The sequence below is a fragment of the Peromyscus maniculatus genome, chromosome 1, assembly GCF_049852395.1.
Source record: "Peromyscus maniculatus bairdii isolate BWxNUB_F1_BW_parent chromosome 1, HU_Pman_BW_mat_3.1, whole genome shotgun sequence".
Lineage (NCBI taxonomy): Eukaryota > Metazoa > Chordata > Mammalia > Rodentia > Cricetidae > Peromyscus > Peromyscus maniculatus.
Window position 1 is genome coordinate 112,090,370 of NC_134852.1, and position 17,284 is coordinate 112,107,653.

Sequence of the window (17,284 nt, forward strand, 5' to 3'; positions counted from 1 at the left end):
TCACTGAGCCCTCTCACCGGCCACGTTTTGTCATTCTTTTTGATGGCTGCACCATATTCAGTTGTTTGGCTGTGTAATCATTTAATCATTCCTTTAGTGAAGGGCATTTGAGTTGTTTCTAGCCACTTTTAGGAAATTGAAGCTAACATCACTGTGTATATTTCCTTATAAATTTGTTCCATTGTAAATATTAGGCAAACTCCTAAATGTAGAATTTGACAGAAAGGGTATATATTTACTTTTGTTAGATTTTTGGCAAATTGGCTTCCAAAAGAATTGCATCCATTTACATTTCCACCATCAGCATGTGGAGCAACATGGACTTGCAAGTCAGGTATGGGTTATTAAATCCTGGCTGAGCCACTTGGGGCAGCTATGAGGACTGATCCTGTGTCCTGCAGCCTAAGAAGCCTAGATCCAGGAAGGACACAAAGTGTGTATGTAGCACAGGGAGGCTACAAGCACCATTTGCACTATCACCTCTCACTTTCGAGTCTGACACTAGTCTTGGAGATGTGGTCTTCAACCTACCCCAGTGTCTTCCATGTTGACTTCCCTTGTCACAGGAACTGACCAAGCCATCAGCCCATAGACTCACTGTTCATTACCTGGTCCCTGACTCTCTAAGCCTAGGTCCGTAAGTTAGAGTCAGAGGATGTTTCTGGCTTTAGCCCTGCCACTACCTAATGGGACATCTTTCCCTCCCAGCTGCTACCACTCCACCTTTAAAAAGGATGCAATGAGCCGGGCAGCGGTGGTGCCTCTAATCGCAGCACTTGGGAAGCGGAGGCAGGCAGATCTCTGTGGGTTGGAAGCCAGCCTGGTCTACAGAGTGAGATCCAGGACAGGTACCAAAACTACACGGAGAAACCCTGTCTTGAAAAACCCAAAAGGATGCAATGAAACTCTCCCTCTAGATCAGTTGAATTATTCTAGATGCAGGAGGAAACTACACAGAAGCTCATGATGTTTGAAAATAGACATGGATTTCCTGGGGTGGCAAGAGAAAAAAACAAAATTCAGGTCCTTGGACTCATCCCCGGAGACAAGGCAATGATTGCGCTCTGTATTGCAATGACACTCGCAGGCTGCACCAGTCGCAGCCACAGCTCTAGGATTTGGTTCTAATTACTGCCCAGCTCTCTCTTGAATGGCCTGTGACAATGTCTGGCGGCACTAACTCTTCTGCATTTATTTAGTATAAGGTGGTGTATAATATAAATATGCATCAGAAATACAACCAAATTACAGAAATTTTATGTCAGAAAATGGAGAATTGAAATTTTTCCTGCAATCCTGCAACTTGACATAACCAGTTTAGTTTCCCCCCTGGACCCTTGCTGGGTTTGTCTTGTTAAAGCACGAGCTGCCGAGAACCACAAGAACACCAGAGTGTATTGACCCAGTGGCCAAAAAAATACATTGAACTCTTTCATGTCTTTTCCTGAGAGTGCTGTTCAGGGAACATGTTTTTAAATGTTGTCCTGAAGCATAATAGAAAGAATCTTGTGAGCAAGGGTCACAGGCTTGTGTGCCAAACACACCAGTAAGGAGCAGGGAAAGAACTGTGGACACCTTCTGCCATGATCTCAGTCTCAGCCCTCAACTTCCTCATCTGTAACTTGGGAGTGAGAAGATAATATAAACTGCCTCAGATCTAGGATTAAATAAGGTAAGGTATAAATGAAGATTTGACTAGTGGATGTACTTCCAGCAGAGATGGTACCCGTGGAATGTCTGAATCTCACAAACGGGCTTACACCTGGGGTCAGGACTCCTCCAGAGGCCACCTGCTGGGCACTGGAGGGGCTCACATCTTGTGAGAGACTCAAGAACCAGCTTGAGCCAGGACTGGAGAGTAGGATCCCTACACCAGGACTTGTTTCTTATCCCTGGGGTCTCAAGATCAGTAAGGCTTGAGCCTGGGCAGTTCAGGCAGCAGTCCTCATACCTGTGGATCGGCCCCTGAGGGAAGCTCCATGGAGGGGTACACACACAGCCAGGAAGCCACTGGGCTTGCCTGAGACTTATAGAGAGGATTGGGAGCAGAAGCCAAACTAGCTTCCACAACATTAGGACAGCCCCTCTACTGAACCTGAGTCTAGTTTTTGCCAAAGGGAATCAGAATCTTCACCCATTTTTTTTGTTTTGTTTTGTTTTGGCTTCTTTTTAAAATCTTTTGAAGAGTCTCATGTAGCCCAGGCTGGCCTCCAACTCGGGATGACTGAATTTCTGATCCTCTTGCCTGAGTGTTGGTTGATTCCAGGCATAATATACAATACTCAGTTTCATGTGGTACAAGAAGTTGAACGTACATGGGGCTTTCTGCGTGCTAAGCAAGCACCCTACCAAGTAAGCCTAAGTCCCTTTCACGTAGTTCTGCTGTAACCTTAGGCAAACTCCTGCCACTTCTCCGGTTTCTCTCCATGCACAGGCCATTCCAGTTTTTATTAGGAGTCCTAGAGGTCTCTCTTGCTGGCCCTGACTCTTCCTTGGGGATTCACATGAACTCCCTCAGGGGAACTGGGGGTGGGGGTGGGGGGCAGAAGGGTCCCTGTACCCAGAAGTGATTTACATTTACTGAGTAACTCATATGGGTCATCAAAATAGGGTTCACTGCTACTTGAGGTATGGCAAAAACATCTGGAGGGACTTGGCTCAGATGGTGTGTCTGGCAGCAGCCTCCCAGGACTCACTCTGGTGTCCCTGCATGTGCCTCACCTAACCTTCCGCTCAGAGTCGAAAATGGAAGAACACGTGGGAGAGTCAGGTTAGGCACAGCTCTGTGTACCCTGGTGGAGGAGCACTGCCCAGTTGGGAGCCTATCTCTTGAGAGATTGGGGTTTTGTGGTGCAGGGGCTGGAGAAATGATTCAGAGGTTAAGAGCACTGGCTGCTCTTACCGAGGACCCAGGTTTAATCCCAGCACCCACATGACAGCTCATCCATAACCATAACTTCAGTTTAAGGGAATCTGGCCTGTGTGGGCACCAGGCACACACACAGCACACTTGCACGCAGGCAAAATACTCATACACCTAAAATAATTTTTTTTTTTAAAAAAAAAGAGGGTGTGGGTTGAGGATATAGTTGGTAGACCACTTTCCTGACCCACACAAAGCCCTGAGGTTCAGTCATAGGGGACCATACATCTGTAATGCCAGCACTTGGGAGGTGGAGGCACAGGCAGGAGAATCACACATTCACTGTCATACTCGGCTACATAGGCCATGTTTCAAAAGAAAGGGCTGCGATGCGGAACAGCTCGGCTGTTAGTAGCTGTGTGAACCTGAATGGCAGCCGTCAAGCCTCACTTCTCGTGTAGAACATGATCCATCACAAGTGGTTGGGAGGAACGAGGCTGCAGAGAGCAGAGCAAGGCTGAGGCCTGGGCCATCCTCAATAATGGTGGCCACTGGGAGTGTTGGCCTTTCCCAGGAAAAAAACAAAACTGTTGACCAGACAACTAGTGACCCCTAGTGGCCACTGAGAGCTGGGCCAAGACTGAGGGGTGAGGATTGAACTGTGGATATGCCCCATTCCCGGAACTTTGGACTGTTGAACTTGCTGAACAAGAGACTGTGACCACTCAGGAGGCACTTCCTGTGGCTTGAGCCAGGCCTGGATGCAGGGAATACTGTTCCCACTCTTAGACTTGCTCCCAGGTTTAAGAAGGGAGGCAAGCTGGAGGTGAGGGACAAAGGCCTCTTACCCAGCTGGCAGGTGAGGGTAGGCTGTCAATAAAGGGACAAAAGACAGCCTGAATTGCCATGGGAAGGACAGGACATTGAAGGCAGAGGAAGAAGCACTGTAGGACACCAAAGCGCTGGACTTGTGACCATGCTGACACTGTAGATGTGGTGTGGGACAGTAAGTGCCTGCCATCCCAGCACTGAGGCTGAGGCCGCATTTCCTAGGCTCTGAGCCTACTCTAAGCTATTACATGTGTACCTGACTAGCCAGGGTTACAGAGCATGACGTGTCCAAAACAGCAACAACAAAAAGCTAGGGAAACTGCTTCTGGTGAGGACAAGGCTAGGAGTGAGGCACCTGTAGAGAGGAGCAGACAGCAGCCCAGTCACTGGGGGCGGAGGAAGGGAGGAGACAGTGGCGGAAGGCAGGCAGCCTATGGTCCAGGTGGGATGCAGGCCAGGTCATGGTCCCAGTCTTCAGGCAGGGCCTCCTGCCAAGGATTCTGATGTCACTCGAGCTTATTAGGGCCCTTTCCACCAGGACCGTCTACTAGCCCCAAGAGCTACTGCTCTTCCTGCCCCTGCTTGGGCCTTTAAATGCTATTCCACGGTTAGACTGGAACAGCCAATTTCCCTGTACCCCCCAAATGTTTCAAAGAGGCAAGACACAGGTTGTTTGTTTGTTTGTTTGTTTTTTCCCACTTTGAGGAAAATAAACAAATAGAGATTTTTAGAAAATTGTTTTGTTTTTTGCTTTTCAAGACAGGGTTTCTCTGTGTAGCTTTGCGTCTTTCCTGGATCTCACTCTGTAGTCCAGGCTGGCCTCGAACTCACAGAGATTCGCCTGGCTCTGCCTCCCGAGTGCTGGGATTAAAGGCGTGCACCACCGCTGCCCGGCGACTTTTAAAAAATTGTAATCCCTAGCTCACACTTTGATTTTAGACAAACAGGCCGGGTCCTGCCAGCCCTCACATAACATCTACAGTTGAATCAAAGCGCAGCTCTGGAGTCCAGATCAGAAAGAGGCTGTTCTCTGGCTTCGGGCTTCAGAACACAGCTCCGATCCAGACAGGGAAGCCGTGCCCCTAGTGCCAGAGCACCACCTTCCTGCCTTGGTCCACACTCACAACGTGGTTCCCAGAGAAGCACCAGGCCACGGCGTTGACAGCGGCACTGAAGAGAGGGAAGACGGGCGTCAGGAGGGCAGCAGGAGCAGGAGGGCAGCCTGACTCTGCCCCTCAGCATCCGACCTAGGCAGCTGGAGGAGCCTTGCTAAGCCTAAGACCATTTCCTCATCTATAAAATGGGCTCCCAGGCCCGTGGCAACGATGGGCCCAAACGCATGTGGAAGGCATGCATGTGGTGGTGTGCTCACCAGTGGGGTCCCTGTAGGCTGCTCTCCAGTTTCCCAGTGTCCACATCCCAGATGTACAGGGCTCCATTTGAGGAGCCTGCCAGCGCATAGCCTCTGTCAGGGCTGGACAGGTCACAGCAGAAGATGAGAAGGGGTTCAGAAGTACAGACACGCGCACACGGGCTACACAGGCATGCCCTCCCAGACGCACCTGAACACAGCTTTGGTCCAGTCAGAACTGCACTTGAAGCCATCCGCCCTGAGGACAGAGCAGGGCTGGAGTCAGAATGCAGGCTGCTTCCAGGGGGCCTGTCCTCCTCCAGATGTGAGAAGGGGCCGGCCGGTCCTAGTCTAGAGGGGCTACCAGGGAGTGCCCCCCACGACCTTGCACAGGGGAGGCCCAACAGGCCCAGTACCTGAACACCTGTCGGATATTGCTGATTCGCAGGTCGATGACCTTGAGTGTATTGTCTCGGGAACAGCTAAGCAGATGCAGCTGGTCGTGGCTGAGGCTCAGGGAGGTAACCCGGCCCTGTACAGGGATGACCTGGATGCAGTGGGGGCCCCTGGCGGGAGGGAGGGGAATAGGGATAGAGAGGAATGAGGAAGAGGCATCCTAGGGTACTTCGGACAGGCTGTATGTGGCCACTTTCCCAGCTAATGTATTCCAGAGGCACCCCAGGCCTGGATCCCTGGGGCTGAGGCTGACAGGACTACCGGCCCTTCCCACTACAGTCAGCTTTCCATTGAGAGACTGATTTGAGAGCTGGAGCCTTTGGTCACTTAGAAGGTTTGGGTCACTTGGGAATAACGGTGTTAACCAGATGTGGTGACAGGCCTGTAAACACAGCTGAGGCAGGAGAATCCTTTGTTCAAGGCCAGCCTGGAAAACTTTACTGAGAGCCTGTCTCCAAATAAGTACCTAAAAAGGCTGGGAGCATTCTAGCAGATATAAAGCCCTTGGTTCAACCCCAGGCAGATGAGCAATCTCAAAAAGAGAGGCCGCAGAGACCTACAAAGCACTAGCCCTGCTTTGGTCAGCCAACTATTCTTTTTTGCTGTTTTTGACTAAAATGTGGTGCTAAATACGGAAAAGGTGCTTGTCTGTGTTGGTTATAAGGCCTGGGGGAGAGTTCGGTGCTGACTTGAGAGCCACCAAGAAGGCGGCACAGCTCCCCAGACACACTGAACCCTCAAAGACCATGCCCAGCAGAAGCCACCCGCTGGCACACTTCCCCAAGGTTCCACAACCCTGCCACAGCCAGAGAAAGGAACAAGAACTCAGGGCCCCTACCACCCACAGCCCGTGCCTGTCACCTGCTGTCCCAGAACCGGATCTTCTGGTCATTGTGGCCACTGATGATGATGTGGTCCCCGCACACCACGTCATTACAGTAGGAAAGCACATTGATGGTCCTGGAACCTGAGGGCCAAGGAGGAGAACCGAGAGTCTCAGAACCAGCGGCAGCCACTGAATGTGAGCAGTCTCCTTCCAAGACTGGGGTGCAGGCCTTCCCAGCCCAGGGCTCACCCTACCTCTAAAGACCAAGGTCACCACGAAAGCAGGAAGAGAGCAGCAGGGAGTGACAGAGAAGGGAAATCATTAGAGGTTTGAGGCCCAATGACATGAACCCCGGAGCCACCGCTAGAGAATAAGGTAAGGTCTCTGTGACTAGGAGCTGGGGCGAGTGGGACTGAGCCTCACAGTAGGCGCGGCCCAGGTCCCATTCCTTCACAGTCCGGTCTCGGCTCCCAGTCACTGCCTGATGCCTCGTTAGCTTGAATTTGGCAGCTGTCACTTTGTCCTTATGTCCAGACAACGTTTCCTGTCCCCACAGAAAGCACAGATTAAGCCAACCCCTCAAAACAGCCACTCTGCAAATCCCGAGGCATGACCCTTAACCCTTAGGGAGCCTCCCCAGCCAGGCCTCACCTTGGACTGTGTCTCCCCCACCTTCCAGAGCTGGGCAGCCTGGTTGTAAGTAGCTGCCAAAACCTGGGAGCCCTAGAAAAAGGGAGTAGGAGAGGTCCTGGGCCATGGTGGGCCTGACAGAGGCATTGGGCTGCAGGCCAGAGAGCCAGGGGAGACTGCCTCCAAGCTTCCCGGTCACTGAGGCGGGCAGAGCCATGGCCCATGGAGGTGAGGGCAGCTCCTCCAGGGTCGGTTCTAAGACACCCACAATGTGCCCTCAGGCCCCAGGGCCCCACTGCCCTGTGTAGAGACTGAGGTGACATCCATGCCACTGGGGCAAAGTCTCCTTACCGAGGGGTCAAAATCCACACTGGTGATGCTGCCACCAGCTCCTTCGAGGGTCTGGTTAGCCTCCAGGCGACCTGAAGGCAGGGGAAGGGATAGTCGATGAGATTATTAGCCTTACAAAATAGAGGAACTGGGACCCCGGACAAGAAGTAGAGGACAGAGTGGCTGGGTCTGGCTTGGCCTGGGAGGAGAGTGCCACCTCCTCCAACTGCTGTACAGCCCTAGGGACAACTAGGCAGGTCACACTGCTAGAGAAGACCAGAGAGGAGGGACTGTCCCTAGGTCACAGAGCAGGCCAGGCCAGCCTAGCTGCAGGCCCACTTCTGGGAAGCCTTCAGGAGTTGGTGCTCGGTCCCCGTCCCTACAGAGCACACATCCTAAAACAAGGTGGACAGTCAGTGTGGACCACCTCATTGATTTCCGGGAGCCTAAGTGATCCGAGCATAGGATGTAGCTACTCTGGGCACATTGGCACAGAGTTAATACCAGCACAGAGGAGGCAGAGGCACCTGGTCTGTTGGAGGAGGCCAACCTGGTCTGCTTAGTGAGTTCCAGGCCAGCGAGGGCTACATAATGAAACCCTGTCTAAAAATGAAAAGGAGGTAGTTTGGTAGACCCAGGGACTTGCCCAAGACTTGGCTCTACGTGCCTTCAGGAAGGATCAGGTATCCCTACCTCCTCCAACAGCAGCCATCTGGGCTGGGCCTCCCTGTCCTGCAGAACTGAACCCAAGGAGCTTCTTGAGAGCAAGAGCTCAAGGTCTCCCTCTTCCTCAGAGTTCTCTAGCCACTGTTCATAGACTCCTCCCAGCAGGGGACAGGGGGGACAGGCCTAAGACCAGGGCCAACCAGGATCCAGCTGAGAATGGGGTCTGCAGGAGAGTGCTGGGTTGACTTTCAGGACGGAGCTCTAACCTCCCACGACATTCCAGAGGTGGATGAGCCGGTCAGCCCCTCCAGTGGCCAGGAGGCTGCTGTTGGGGCCAAAACAAACAGCATTGACCTCAGAGAGATGGGCATCCTGTTTAAAAAAAAAAAAAAAAGAGGGGAGGAGTTGGTACCCCAGATCCTCCCCATGCATGCCTCTTTGTGTCCACTCACAGGCTTTTTCACATCTCTTCCTGGCCTGGCAGCTCCCTTTGAGAGGGGGGGGGGGGTCTCTGAAAACCCTAAGTTTCACATTTGGCCCCACCAGGTCTTTCCACCTATGCCTGGACCCCTGCCGCCCCACGCCTCATGCTGAGTGTCTGCCTCTACCCCACTCCAGTCCGTGTTCTACTGTAAAATGCTGTGTGGCTCCCGCCACAGGCTACAGACAAACTCCTGCTCAGCCCACTTGGTCCGCCCTTGAACATTCTCATTAGCACCCCAGACATGAGGCCCAGCTCCTTCCTTACCAAGACGTCCTGAGCCTGGGTAGGAATCTGGGCAGATACACACACAGGGATGCTTTGGTACCGCTGCTCAGGGGCACCCCCCACCGAGTGACCTCGCCTCTTCTTGAAGCTGCAGGGGTGAGGAGAGGAAAGCATCCAGCAAAACCTGCTAGCATGGGGACTTGAAGCTCTCCTGAGGCAGCAACAAGAAGCAGACATGGCAGGTGGCGGGGACATTCCCCAAGGTCCCCAACCCAGCCTGACCCCTGTGGAGATGCGGGCAGAGACGAGCAGACACAAGACAAGGTAGGAAGTACAAAGAAACGTTGAGGCTGGCTGGCATTCCGGTCATGGCATTACCACTGCTAGGCTAAGTAACTGAACAAATCTTAGACATTTCCGAGCCTCAGTTTCCCGACTGAATGGGCGTTCTTGATCAACCTCGGGCTAGTGCTCTTAGTCCCCTGTGAGGACCCTGAATAAGGACAGTGTTACGAACCTGGAAGATAGTTATCAGGAGCTGGTCTCGAGCTATCCACCCAGATCCTGCCTGTGGGGCCCAACAAGATGCACAGACAGACAGACATCATATGGATGGACAGACCAAGGCTAGGCGCAGGGAGCCTTCCAGGGGGTGCCAATCCCTTCACACATGAGCACACACACTTACTCCAGCAGCCCCTTCACCACATCCACACAGCGGGACAGTGTCAGAGAGGTGGCCGAGGCAGACCTGGGGCAGAACGGAGAGGCACACTGAGAGCCTGGCTCATGGCGGTCCACCCAGCAGTCACTGATCCCTATATTTCACGAGGGACCCCTGAGGAGGTCATGATCACTCAAGGCAAGAACCAGAACTCGATTCACTGAAAGCTAGGAGAGGCGTGACATAGATTAACCAAGAAGGAGATTCTTGGCAATGAACACCTCCCCACGTCTCCACCAAGATGACACAGAGTCTCATTCCCCAGGTGCTCACCAACAAAAGCTCCTGAGACACCGAGCCCCGGCCTGTGGAGAGGGCTAAGGAAGAGAATGATGCTCCCAGGCTGAGACAGTGAGTGGGGAAACGCCAGCTCGCTGAGCAGCCCTCAAAACACCCAAGTAAATGTTTGTGCTGAGACATCTAGACCATTAGTGCTGCCAGAATTTGGGGAACCGGCATTTCATGGTGCTCCCGTTCATTCACTCTCCCAGGGACAGAGGTTCCTGAAGGAAAGACTTCTGGAAAAGAGCCTTCAGGCCAGCAAATGGGGAAGGACTGGCAGCCCAATGACAAGCCAATCAAGATGTGGCAGAAGCCAGATATGCTGGCGCATGTCCTAATCCCAGCTATTGGGAGGAAGACCAGGAGTTTGAAGTCATCCTTGACTATACATTGAGTTTGAGGTCAGTCTAAGCTATACGAGACCCCCCATATATGGGGATTGAGCAGAGAGACACCTGAAGATTCAAACTCCTGTCATAGCTCAAGTGTGAACACGCTTTAACACAGGCTCGCACTCAGATATGCTCACTAACCTTGCACACATGCTCATGTCCCTGTGCGGACACACACATGCACTCCTGTGCTTACACACACAAGCCTGGGACACCCGAGCCTTGGGTCTTGTCCACTTTCCTCCCAGTGACACTTTTTCATAAGCCTTATGGCTCACCCTAAGAGCCCTGGTTCTTGGAAGTAGAGAATGGAGTGACACTGCCTGCCTCCAGGCACTGAGGTCAGAACAGTACTGGGCTGTACACAGCCCTCTCCAAAAGCTGGCCCCGATCCTGGAAAAAGACATGGGCAGCCTTCTGGGTGGGAGCCAGCTGAGGTAGGAGAGTACGTGGATGCTCACCTGAAAGGCCTCTTCCATTTCTCACAAGTCTCACTCTCCAGGAACTCGGGTGTAGCAACAGGGGACAGAGGCGCAGACTCCTCCCTGGTCCCACCTTCTAGAGTGTTTGGGATCCTGGGAGAGAAAAGCAGCTTGGGAAGACCAAAGAAGGCCACCCCTCCCCGCCCCAGCAGTACACAAAAGTAAGCTAAGAGCCATGGACTGGCTTCCATGACCACACATATCTCTACACCTGTCCAGGGACCTGACCTGTGCACACAGGCACCCAGGTGTACCTGTAGCCACTTGCAGGCCGGCAGGAGTGAGGTGTGGATAGACTATAGGTAGTGAACACATCCCAGGGCTGCAACCCTATACCAGAGTCATCCCTGTTCCCTTCCCATTCTTACTCGCTGATGCTCACAGTCCGCTTAGCCGCTCTCTTCAGCTCCTGGGACACCCGGGCTTGGTTGGCCCTGGCAGAGAGAAAAGCATCCTAAAGGAGATGCTTTGCAGGTGGAGTGGCCCAACTTAAGCGGGTCCCTTCTGATCAATGGAAGGCCCTGACCTCCCCGGGCCCCGCCCCGCCCCGCCCCATTCCCAGTCGTCTCAACCAGGTTGAGTCCACACTGCCTCCCGGAGGCGTGGCCTATTTCTGATGGGGCGTGGCCCCGAGCCTTCACCTCTCCCTTCGCTCATTACGCAGATTGCACTCGGCAGCGGCACGCGCTTTACGCTGCACAAGCCGCTCCAGCAGGTCCCGTGCCTCCTCCTGGAGCCTGCGCAGTGCGGCCTCCTGGTGTGCTGCTTGCTCTAGCAGCGCCCGGTAGGCTTCTCTCTGCGCCGCGTTCTCCGCCTGCAGTTCCTCCAGCTGCCGGGACTGCTGCGCCCGCGCCTCGCTTAGCTGTACCACGCAGGCTTGCAGGGCTTCCAGCCTGCAGGGCGGAGACATCAGGCGGTGGCCTCTAACCTCCAACCACAGGTCTAGGGGGCGCTTGGGGACCCAGGGGAAAGCTCTAGGGGCCCTTCCCATCCCCTCGCCTGAGGCAAGACCGCTCCCGACCCTCATCTCACCTGCCCTGGCGCTCCTCCAGCTGTGACTGCAGGGTGTCTAGGGCTGCGCTCTTCTTCACCACCTGGTAGGCCATCTGGGGAGGACAGGTGACATGCGGGCCTCTCCAGGGTGGACCTAGCCAGCCACCACCCGGCTACCCACCCGTTCCTCACCCAGGCTGAGATAGGTTGGGATCCTGTATAAGGATGCCCCGCACTTCAAGGGATAATTGTCAGACCCAGGACTCTGGAGTTTGACTCCTAACGGTCAGTCCTAGCTGTGACCCAGCGATAGACATTTAACCCGCTGCAAGAGGAATCTGCTCCATTTCCTTACCTGTAAAATGGCAGGGGAGTGCGTTCCTAATCACAAGGTAAGCCAGAACTACTATCAGGAACTCAGTGGCAGACTATTAGCTTACACTTGTGTCGCGCCTCGTCCCAAGCTAACTTTCAATCTCCGTCACACCCAAGTGAAGCACTCCCATTTTCATACCGCAGATGAGGATGCTGACGGGTTAAGTGACTTATCCAAACTCACACAGCTAAGTGGCAGACCTGACGACTCGAACCCAGGCCACCTAACTACATTATGCTCCGTATAAAGCACTGGTGTTCCCAGGGCTGCACAGGACGTGAGTTCTAGTTCCCAACTCCCAACACCTGGCTTCCTAGCCCATCCCCCACCACTGGCCAACCCAGGCAGCCCGTAGCACCCACCCACGGCTAAGAACAGGAGCAGATTAGGAGCACACCGCCCAGACTCAATCCTGGAGCTGTGGGCTGAGGATACCTCAGCACTCCTTCCGCGGAGAGCGAAGAAGAACTGCAGGGGTGCAGCCCCCTCCTCCCCTTTCGGTGCTGAAATCCCGGGAAGAACAGATTCCCGAGGCAAAGCTGTGCCCACCAGTGTGGCAAGGAGACCAGCATGAACGCCTCTGGCTCAGGAAACGATGGAGCTGGGGGCTGGCTCTTCTTGTTAACTTGTCCCTCACCCTTTCTTCCCAGAGGCGGAGGAGCAAGCCAGGGCTGCTCACCTGCCCTGACACAGCTCCTGGTGTGAGAGGCCTGGAGAGGGACCCTGCACAGGCAGGGTGGACCGCCCATTCCATCATAAGCCAATTATAACGTTTATCTTTTTTTTTTTCTTTTCCGAGACAAGGTTTCTTTGTGTAGCTTTGGAGCCTGTCCTGGAACTCACTCTGTAGATCAGGCTGGCCTCGAACTCACAGAGATCTGACTGTCTCTGCCTCCCGACTGCTGGGATTAAAGGTGTGGGCCACCGCCACCCCAGCTCATCATTTTCAATACTGAGAAAGCCAGTTACCATCTCCACCTCCCTCACCAGTCACTTGCTTTCAGAGTTCAAATGGTAGACAGAGGTAGAAACAGATTAGTGGTGGCCAGGGATTAGCGATGTTCGGGTGTGACTAAAAAGGGGTGGCAAGAAAGGGATCTTGTAAACAAGCACTGCAATATCCTGATTGCTACACGAACCTACACGCGATAATGTCACACACCACTCTCAAATTACAACCACACAGCACTCTGGGGAGGGGCTCTCCAGTGTCTTCCTAACCTACTCCCGCCTTGTGTTTGGGCAGGTGAGGAGGCATGCTATAAAAACATGTGATTACTGGCTCCTCGGTCTCCATGGAAACCCATGGGGCCAGGCCTTGTTTATGGCCGCACTCCCTGTTCCCTGGATTGTCGATAAATAGGTGTTGAGAGAATGAATGAAGAGTCACAGAAAGTGGGTTTGTGTGGGTAAAGGTTCGAGTCCAGGGTCCACACCTCGAAGCCCCATCCTACTCCTCGGCGACTATAAAGTTGCGGCGCGCTGGCCCAGATACTGCCACACAAGCAGGACCACTCACTCAGTGCCGGCTTCCGGGGACCATCTCTCCCTGGCCCACCATTCGCAGGCCCCACCCCGCTTACCTCACCGCAGACCAGCTGCAGCTCCTTCTCCTCCTGCTGCCACATCATCCTCAGAGAGGCTGCTGAGGAGACCCCGTCAGAGGCAGGCCTGGAGAACTCCCCCCTGACAATAAGAAGAATTCACGGTCCCTCCTCTCCCCCCTGTCCCCCAAGAGTGCCCCCCATAAAAAGCTCCAGGAGCCATTAGCTTTCTCTTGGGGTAGGTAGAAGCCAATCAGAGAAAGGGCAGTCTCAGAAATAAGCTGTCCAGGACCCCTCTGCTCCAGGATGGTCCAGACCTCGGATGCCTGTCAGTGACACCCCTAAAGAAGCACAATGGCACTTACTCACTTCCCCAGAACTCAGGAGGCCAAACCGTATTCTGAGATCAAGACCAGCATGAGCTACATAACAAGACCCGGTATAAAGTAGCTCAGGGTTGGAAGGATGGCTCACTCGGTACAATGCTTGCCACACCAGAATGAGGACCTGAGTTTGGGCCCCAACACCTACATTAAAAAACCTGGCATGGCATGAGGCCAGGAGGCGGTGGCACACATCTTTAATCCCAGCACTCGGGAGGTAGAGCCAGGCTGATCTCTGTGAGTTCAAGGCCAGCTTGGGCTACAGAGCGAGATCCAGGACAGGCACCAAAACTACACAGAGAAACCCTGTCTCGAAAAACAAAAAACAAAAAACTGGCACACTTTACCAGAGCTAGGGAAGTTGAATCGGCTCACTATAGGGTCGGTACAAGACCTTGTCTCAAAAAACTAAGGTGAAACGTAATTAAGGAAGACATACAGTGTTAACCTCCAGCCTCCACAGATGCACATACAAATAGCATGTGTAGTCCGGTGGTGCACACCTGTAATCCCAACCCCTGAGAGGTGGGGACAGGAAACCAGGAGTTCGGGGTCAGCCTGCCGAGGCTACACACTCTTCTCATTCTGTCCCCCACTTACTCCTCTTACATTCACTCCCTCTTGGGAATGGGTAGCAAGCCCCTCTTTGTAGCTATCGGGTAGGGAACAGAGAGGGAAAAGACACAGAAGGGAAAACAGGATTGCGGGATAGGACAGGAGGCAAACGCAGAAAGAGAAGAGCCTAGGAAGAAGATGCTAAGCAGCCAGCTGGGGGGGGGGGGACGGACTCACGGGGCTGTCTACCGTCCCCTCTCACATCCCCAGCAGCCACGGGCTGATGAGGTGCCAGGGCTGTGCAGAGCAAAAGCAAAGCGCAGACAAAGAGGCAGGCACAAGCAGCCGGCTGTGATCACTCACACAGACTCACCAGCAGTCCTGATGCGGGGCGGAGGTGACATCCTCTGGCTCTGACTTCAACTTCTCTGAGAACTTGGCTAGCAGTTCAGCCTTCTCTAGGAGGTGGTTATCTGGGGATGTGAGAGGGCACAAGCCTGTGGCAGAGGCAGACACTCGCCGGCAGACACCTGGCATACAAGTTACCTCAGGCTAGGATGGCTACAGAAGCCCAGGATCCTGGGATAGGGAAGCTGCTGGGGGCTGGGCTCTGGCCCTTCCTGGGGGGTGGATAGCTGCCTGGTGAAGCCTCCTCACAGCACTGGCCTGGTGAAGCCTCCTCACAGCATTGGTCCCCAGCACCCCCGCCCCCCAGGAGAGAACCTGTCCCCTCCAGGACAGAAAGACCACCACTGCTGGGGACAGAGACGTCTAGGTCACACTTGGTAAAGGACAGAAGGAAAGCAAGGAGATTAATCCATCTCGGCCAGAGGTCTGAATCCAGAGCATGAAAGCACACCTGCCTGTCCCTCCAGTAAGACACTTCCCCTTCAAGGCCTCGGAGTTTATAATTAAGTAATTCTCACTTCCACCCAGTAGCTTCCCCCAGGTCAATATTGAAAGTCCTTGAGCAATTATCTAACAATCTTCCCAGGTTAGGTGGTTTGACCTTGGATCCCCCTCGCCCACACCCTTTCCAGTCATTTCTGCTTTTTTTTTTTTTTTTTTAACCAGTTCCAGGGCAGACTGGAGTTGAAAACCTCGTGCGCAGATCTTCCTCTCCCTCCCTCACTGTGACCTGACTGAGGTTCCTGGGCCTGACCTAATACTCAGAACTCGACCCCAGACTCCAAGGCTTCTAAAGGCGCAGCCCCCCTACCCCCACCCCCACCCCCATACAAGGTCATAATAAGCCTCATTTACCAGTAAGAAATCTGAGGTTAAGGACTTGAATTATCCATATCACAGACCTGGGTCTCTCTAGTTCCCCAAACTTACAACTCCCATAGAGGTCTTGGGGGTGGTTCCCCCCTCAAACAGTCCCACTGCCCGTCAGAGCAGTTGGAGAACTGAGGCTGCCTGGAGGTAGACAGAGGTGGGTACACAACCCCGGGAGAAGGCCAGCCCCCGGCAAGTTCCATGAAAACAAGTTTGATGGCATAGATGCATCAAAATTAGCAGCTAGTGAAGAAGCAGCAGGGACTGTGGTTAGACTTCCAGCCCAAACATACAGTCACGGTTGACCAGAGGCAGTAAACACAAACGCACTCCAGTGTATCTTGGCTTGAACTGCCACACCCCCTCCTGACCAAACCGGCCAGAAATAACTGTATGAGGGCTTGTCTCCGCCGGCACAAGAAGCACCTAGGATCCGCTAGGCACCGAGGCGCTCCCCAAACCTGTGCCAGGATTAACCTATCAGTAGCAGAATCTACCAGGGTTTCGCTCCTTCCTTTCGGCCACTATGGCTGCTCTGGCCACGCCTGCCTTCCTTGACTGCACTTTGGGGACCAAACGGACTGACCAGGCCCTGCCATGGGGACCGCCGGTAAAGGGCGAAACCAGCCCGGAGGGACGGAGCTGATGTCTAGGATGCTCAAGGGAGGCAGAGCTGAGTCTTGAGGGCTAAGCAGCGCCCAGGCTGGAAACGGCAGGTAGGGACCCTGGTCAGTACGAAGAGGGGCGTCAACAGGTTCCCGGTGCAAGGCTGGGAAATCGAGACAGCGCCGCTGCCCCGAGTCACCAGCCTAGCGGCGGGACGAGCCCTCCCGCCGAGCGGGGAGCCGCATCTCCTCAAAGGCCGACGTCCCCGAGTCCCCCCGGGGCGCACTCACAAGCCGGCACGAGCTCCAGGAAGAGCGTCTTCTGCGTGCGGTCCCGATGCCGCAGCTGCCGCACGATGTGGCGCTTCCAGACGGCGGCGGGCGCGGAGGGACCGCCGGGGGCGCCGGGTCCCGCCATGGCCGCCCAGTCCCCGGCCGCGGCGCACAGCTCTCGCCGGAGCCGAGCTCGGGGGCGGGGCTTCCCGGGGACTCCTTGACGTCAGGGCGGCGGCGGCGGCGGGGAATCCCCGGGCCGTACCAAGTGCATTCGTGGGGGACACCTGGGCGCCCCAAGGCGGGTGCTGCGGCGGCCAAAACTTCTACCTCGAAGGAGCTCGGTTCGGTCTCCGGGGAAAGCAGCTTCCCCGGCGCCTGTGGGCGCGTCCGGGGCGGGGCCTCGGGGTCGCGTTCCTTAACCTCGCCACGCCTGGACCAGAGTCAGCTGCTAAGGATGCTTTTCGCCGTTGCCTCGGAAGCAGGAAGGGCAGAGACCCTGTCACCCCGGGGCTGTACAGGGACAGGCACCAAGCACAAGTCTAACAGAAGAGACTGCCTGAAAGAGCCCCACTGTCGCCCGAGGGTCACGTTTGAGTGGGGTTTATGAGGGATCAACCAAGAACATTAATTAACCAGAGAGGGGGATCCAGGACTCAAGCCCTTGTAAAGAACAAATGAATAAGTTTGATGACATAAAAATGACCAATGCAGGCCTGGGGTGGGAGTAGCTCA

At 54.4% G+C, this 17,284-nt stretch overlaps 1 protein-coding gene across 2 annotated transcripts; it reads right to left on the reverse strand.

The window, feature by feature from the left end:
* Positions 1 to 4,363: 4,363 nt before the first annotated feature.
* Positions 4,364 to 16,760, reverse strand: Atg16l2 (autophagy related 16 like 2). 2 transcript variants are annotated; one of them, XM_006982122.4, is made up of 18 exons: positions 16,568 to 16,760; positions 14,767 to 14,866; positions 13,495 to 13,597; positions 11,575 to 11,648; positions 11,184 to 11,435; positions 10,911 to 10,976; positions 10,522 to 10,635; positions 9,351 to 9,413; positions 8,702 to 8,810; positions 8,220 to 8,325; positions 7,309 to 7,379; positions 6,979 to 7,050; positions 6,751 to 6,871; positions 6,363 to 6,468; positions 5,462 to 5,611; positions 5,257 to 5,304; positions 5,067 to 5,168; positions 4,364 to 4,864 (listed from the first exon to the last, which is right to left on the reverse strand). In XM_006982122.4, the coding sequence occupies exons 1-18, from the start codon at positions 16,692 to 16,694 to the stop codon at positions 4,777 to 4,779; spliced, it is 1,872 nt and encodes a 623-aa protein (XP_006982184.1). In that variant the 5' UTR covers positions 16,695 to 16,760; the 3' UTR covers positions 4,364 to 4,776. The 2 variants fall into 2 exon arrangements, with proteins under 2 accessions (XP_006982184.1, XP_006982185.1); XM_006982123.4 differs by lacking the exon at positions 9,351 to 9,413.
* Positions 16,761 to 17,284: the final 524 nt, after the last annotated feature.

What these genes read in the sequence shown, in the direction of transcription:
- Atg16l2 (XM_006982122.4), bottom strand. Translation starts at nt 16,694, where the DNA reads ATGGCGGGACCCGGCGCCCCCGGCGGTCCCTCCGCGCCCGCCGCCGTC. An exon ending in CGGACTGTGAGCATCAGCGA is followed by an intron (nt 10,636 to 10,910) that starts GTAAGAATGGGA and finishes TTTCTCTCCCAG; the next exon opens with GATCCCAAACACTCTAGAAG. An exon ending in ATCCGGTTCTGGGACAGCAG is followed by an intron (nt 5,612 to 6,362) that starts GTGACAGGCACG and finishes CCCTCCCGCCAG; the next exon opens with GGGCCCCCACTGCATCCAGG.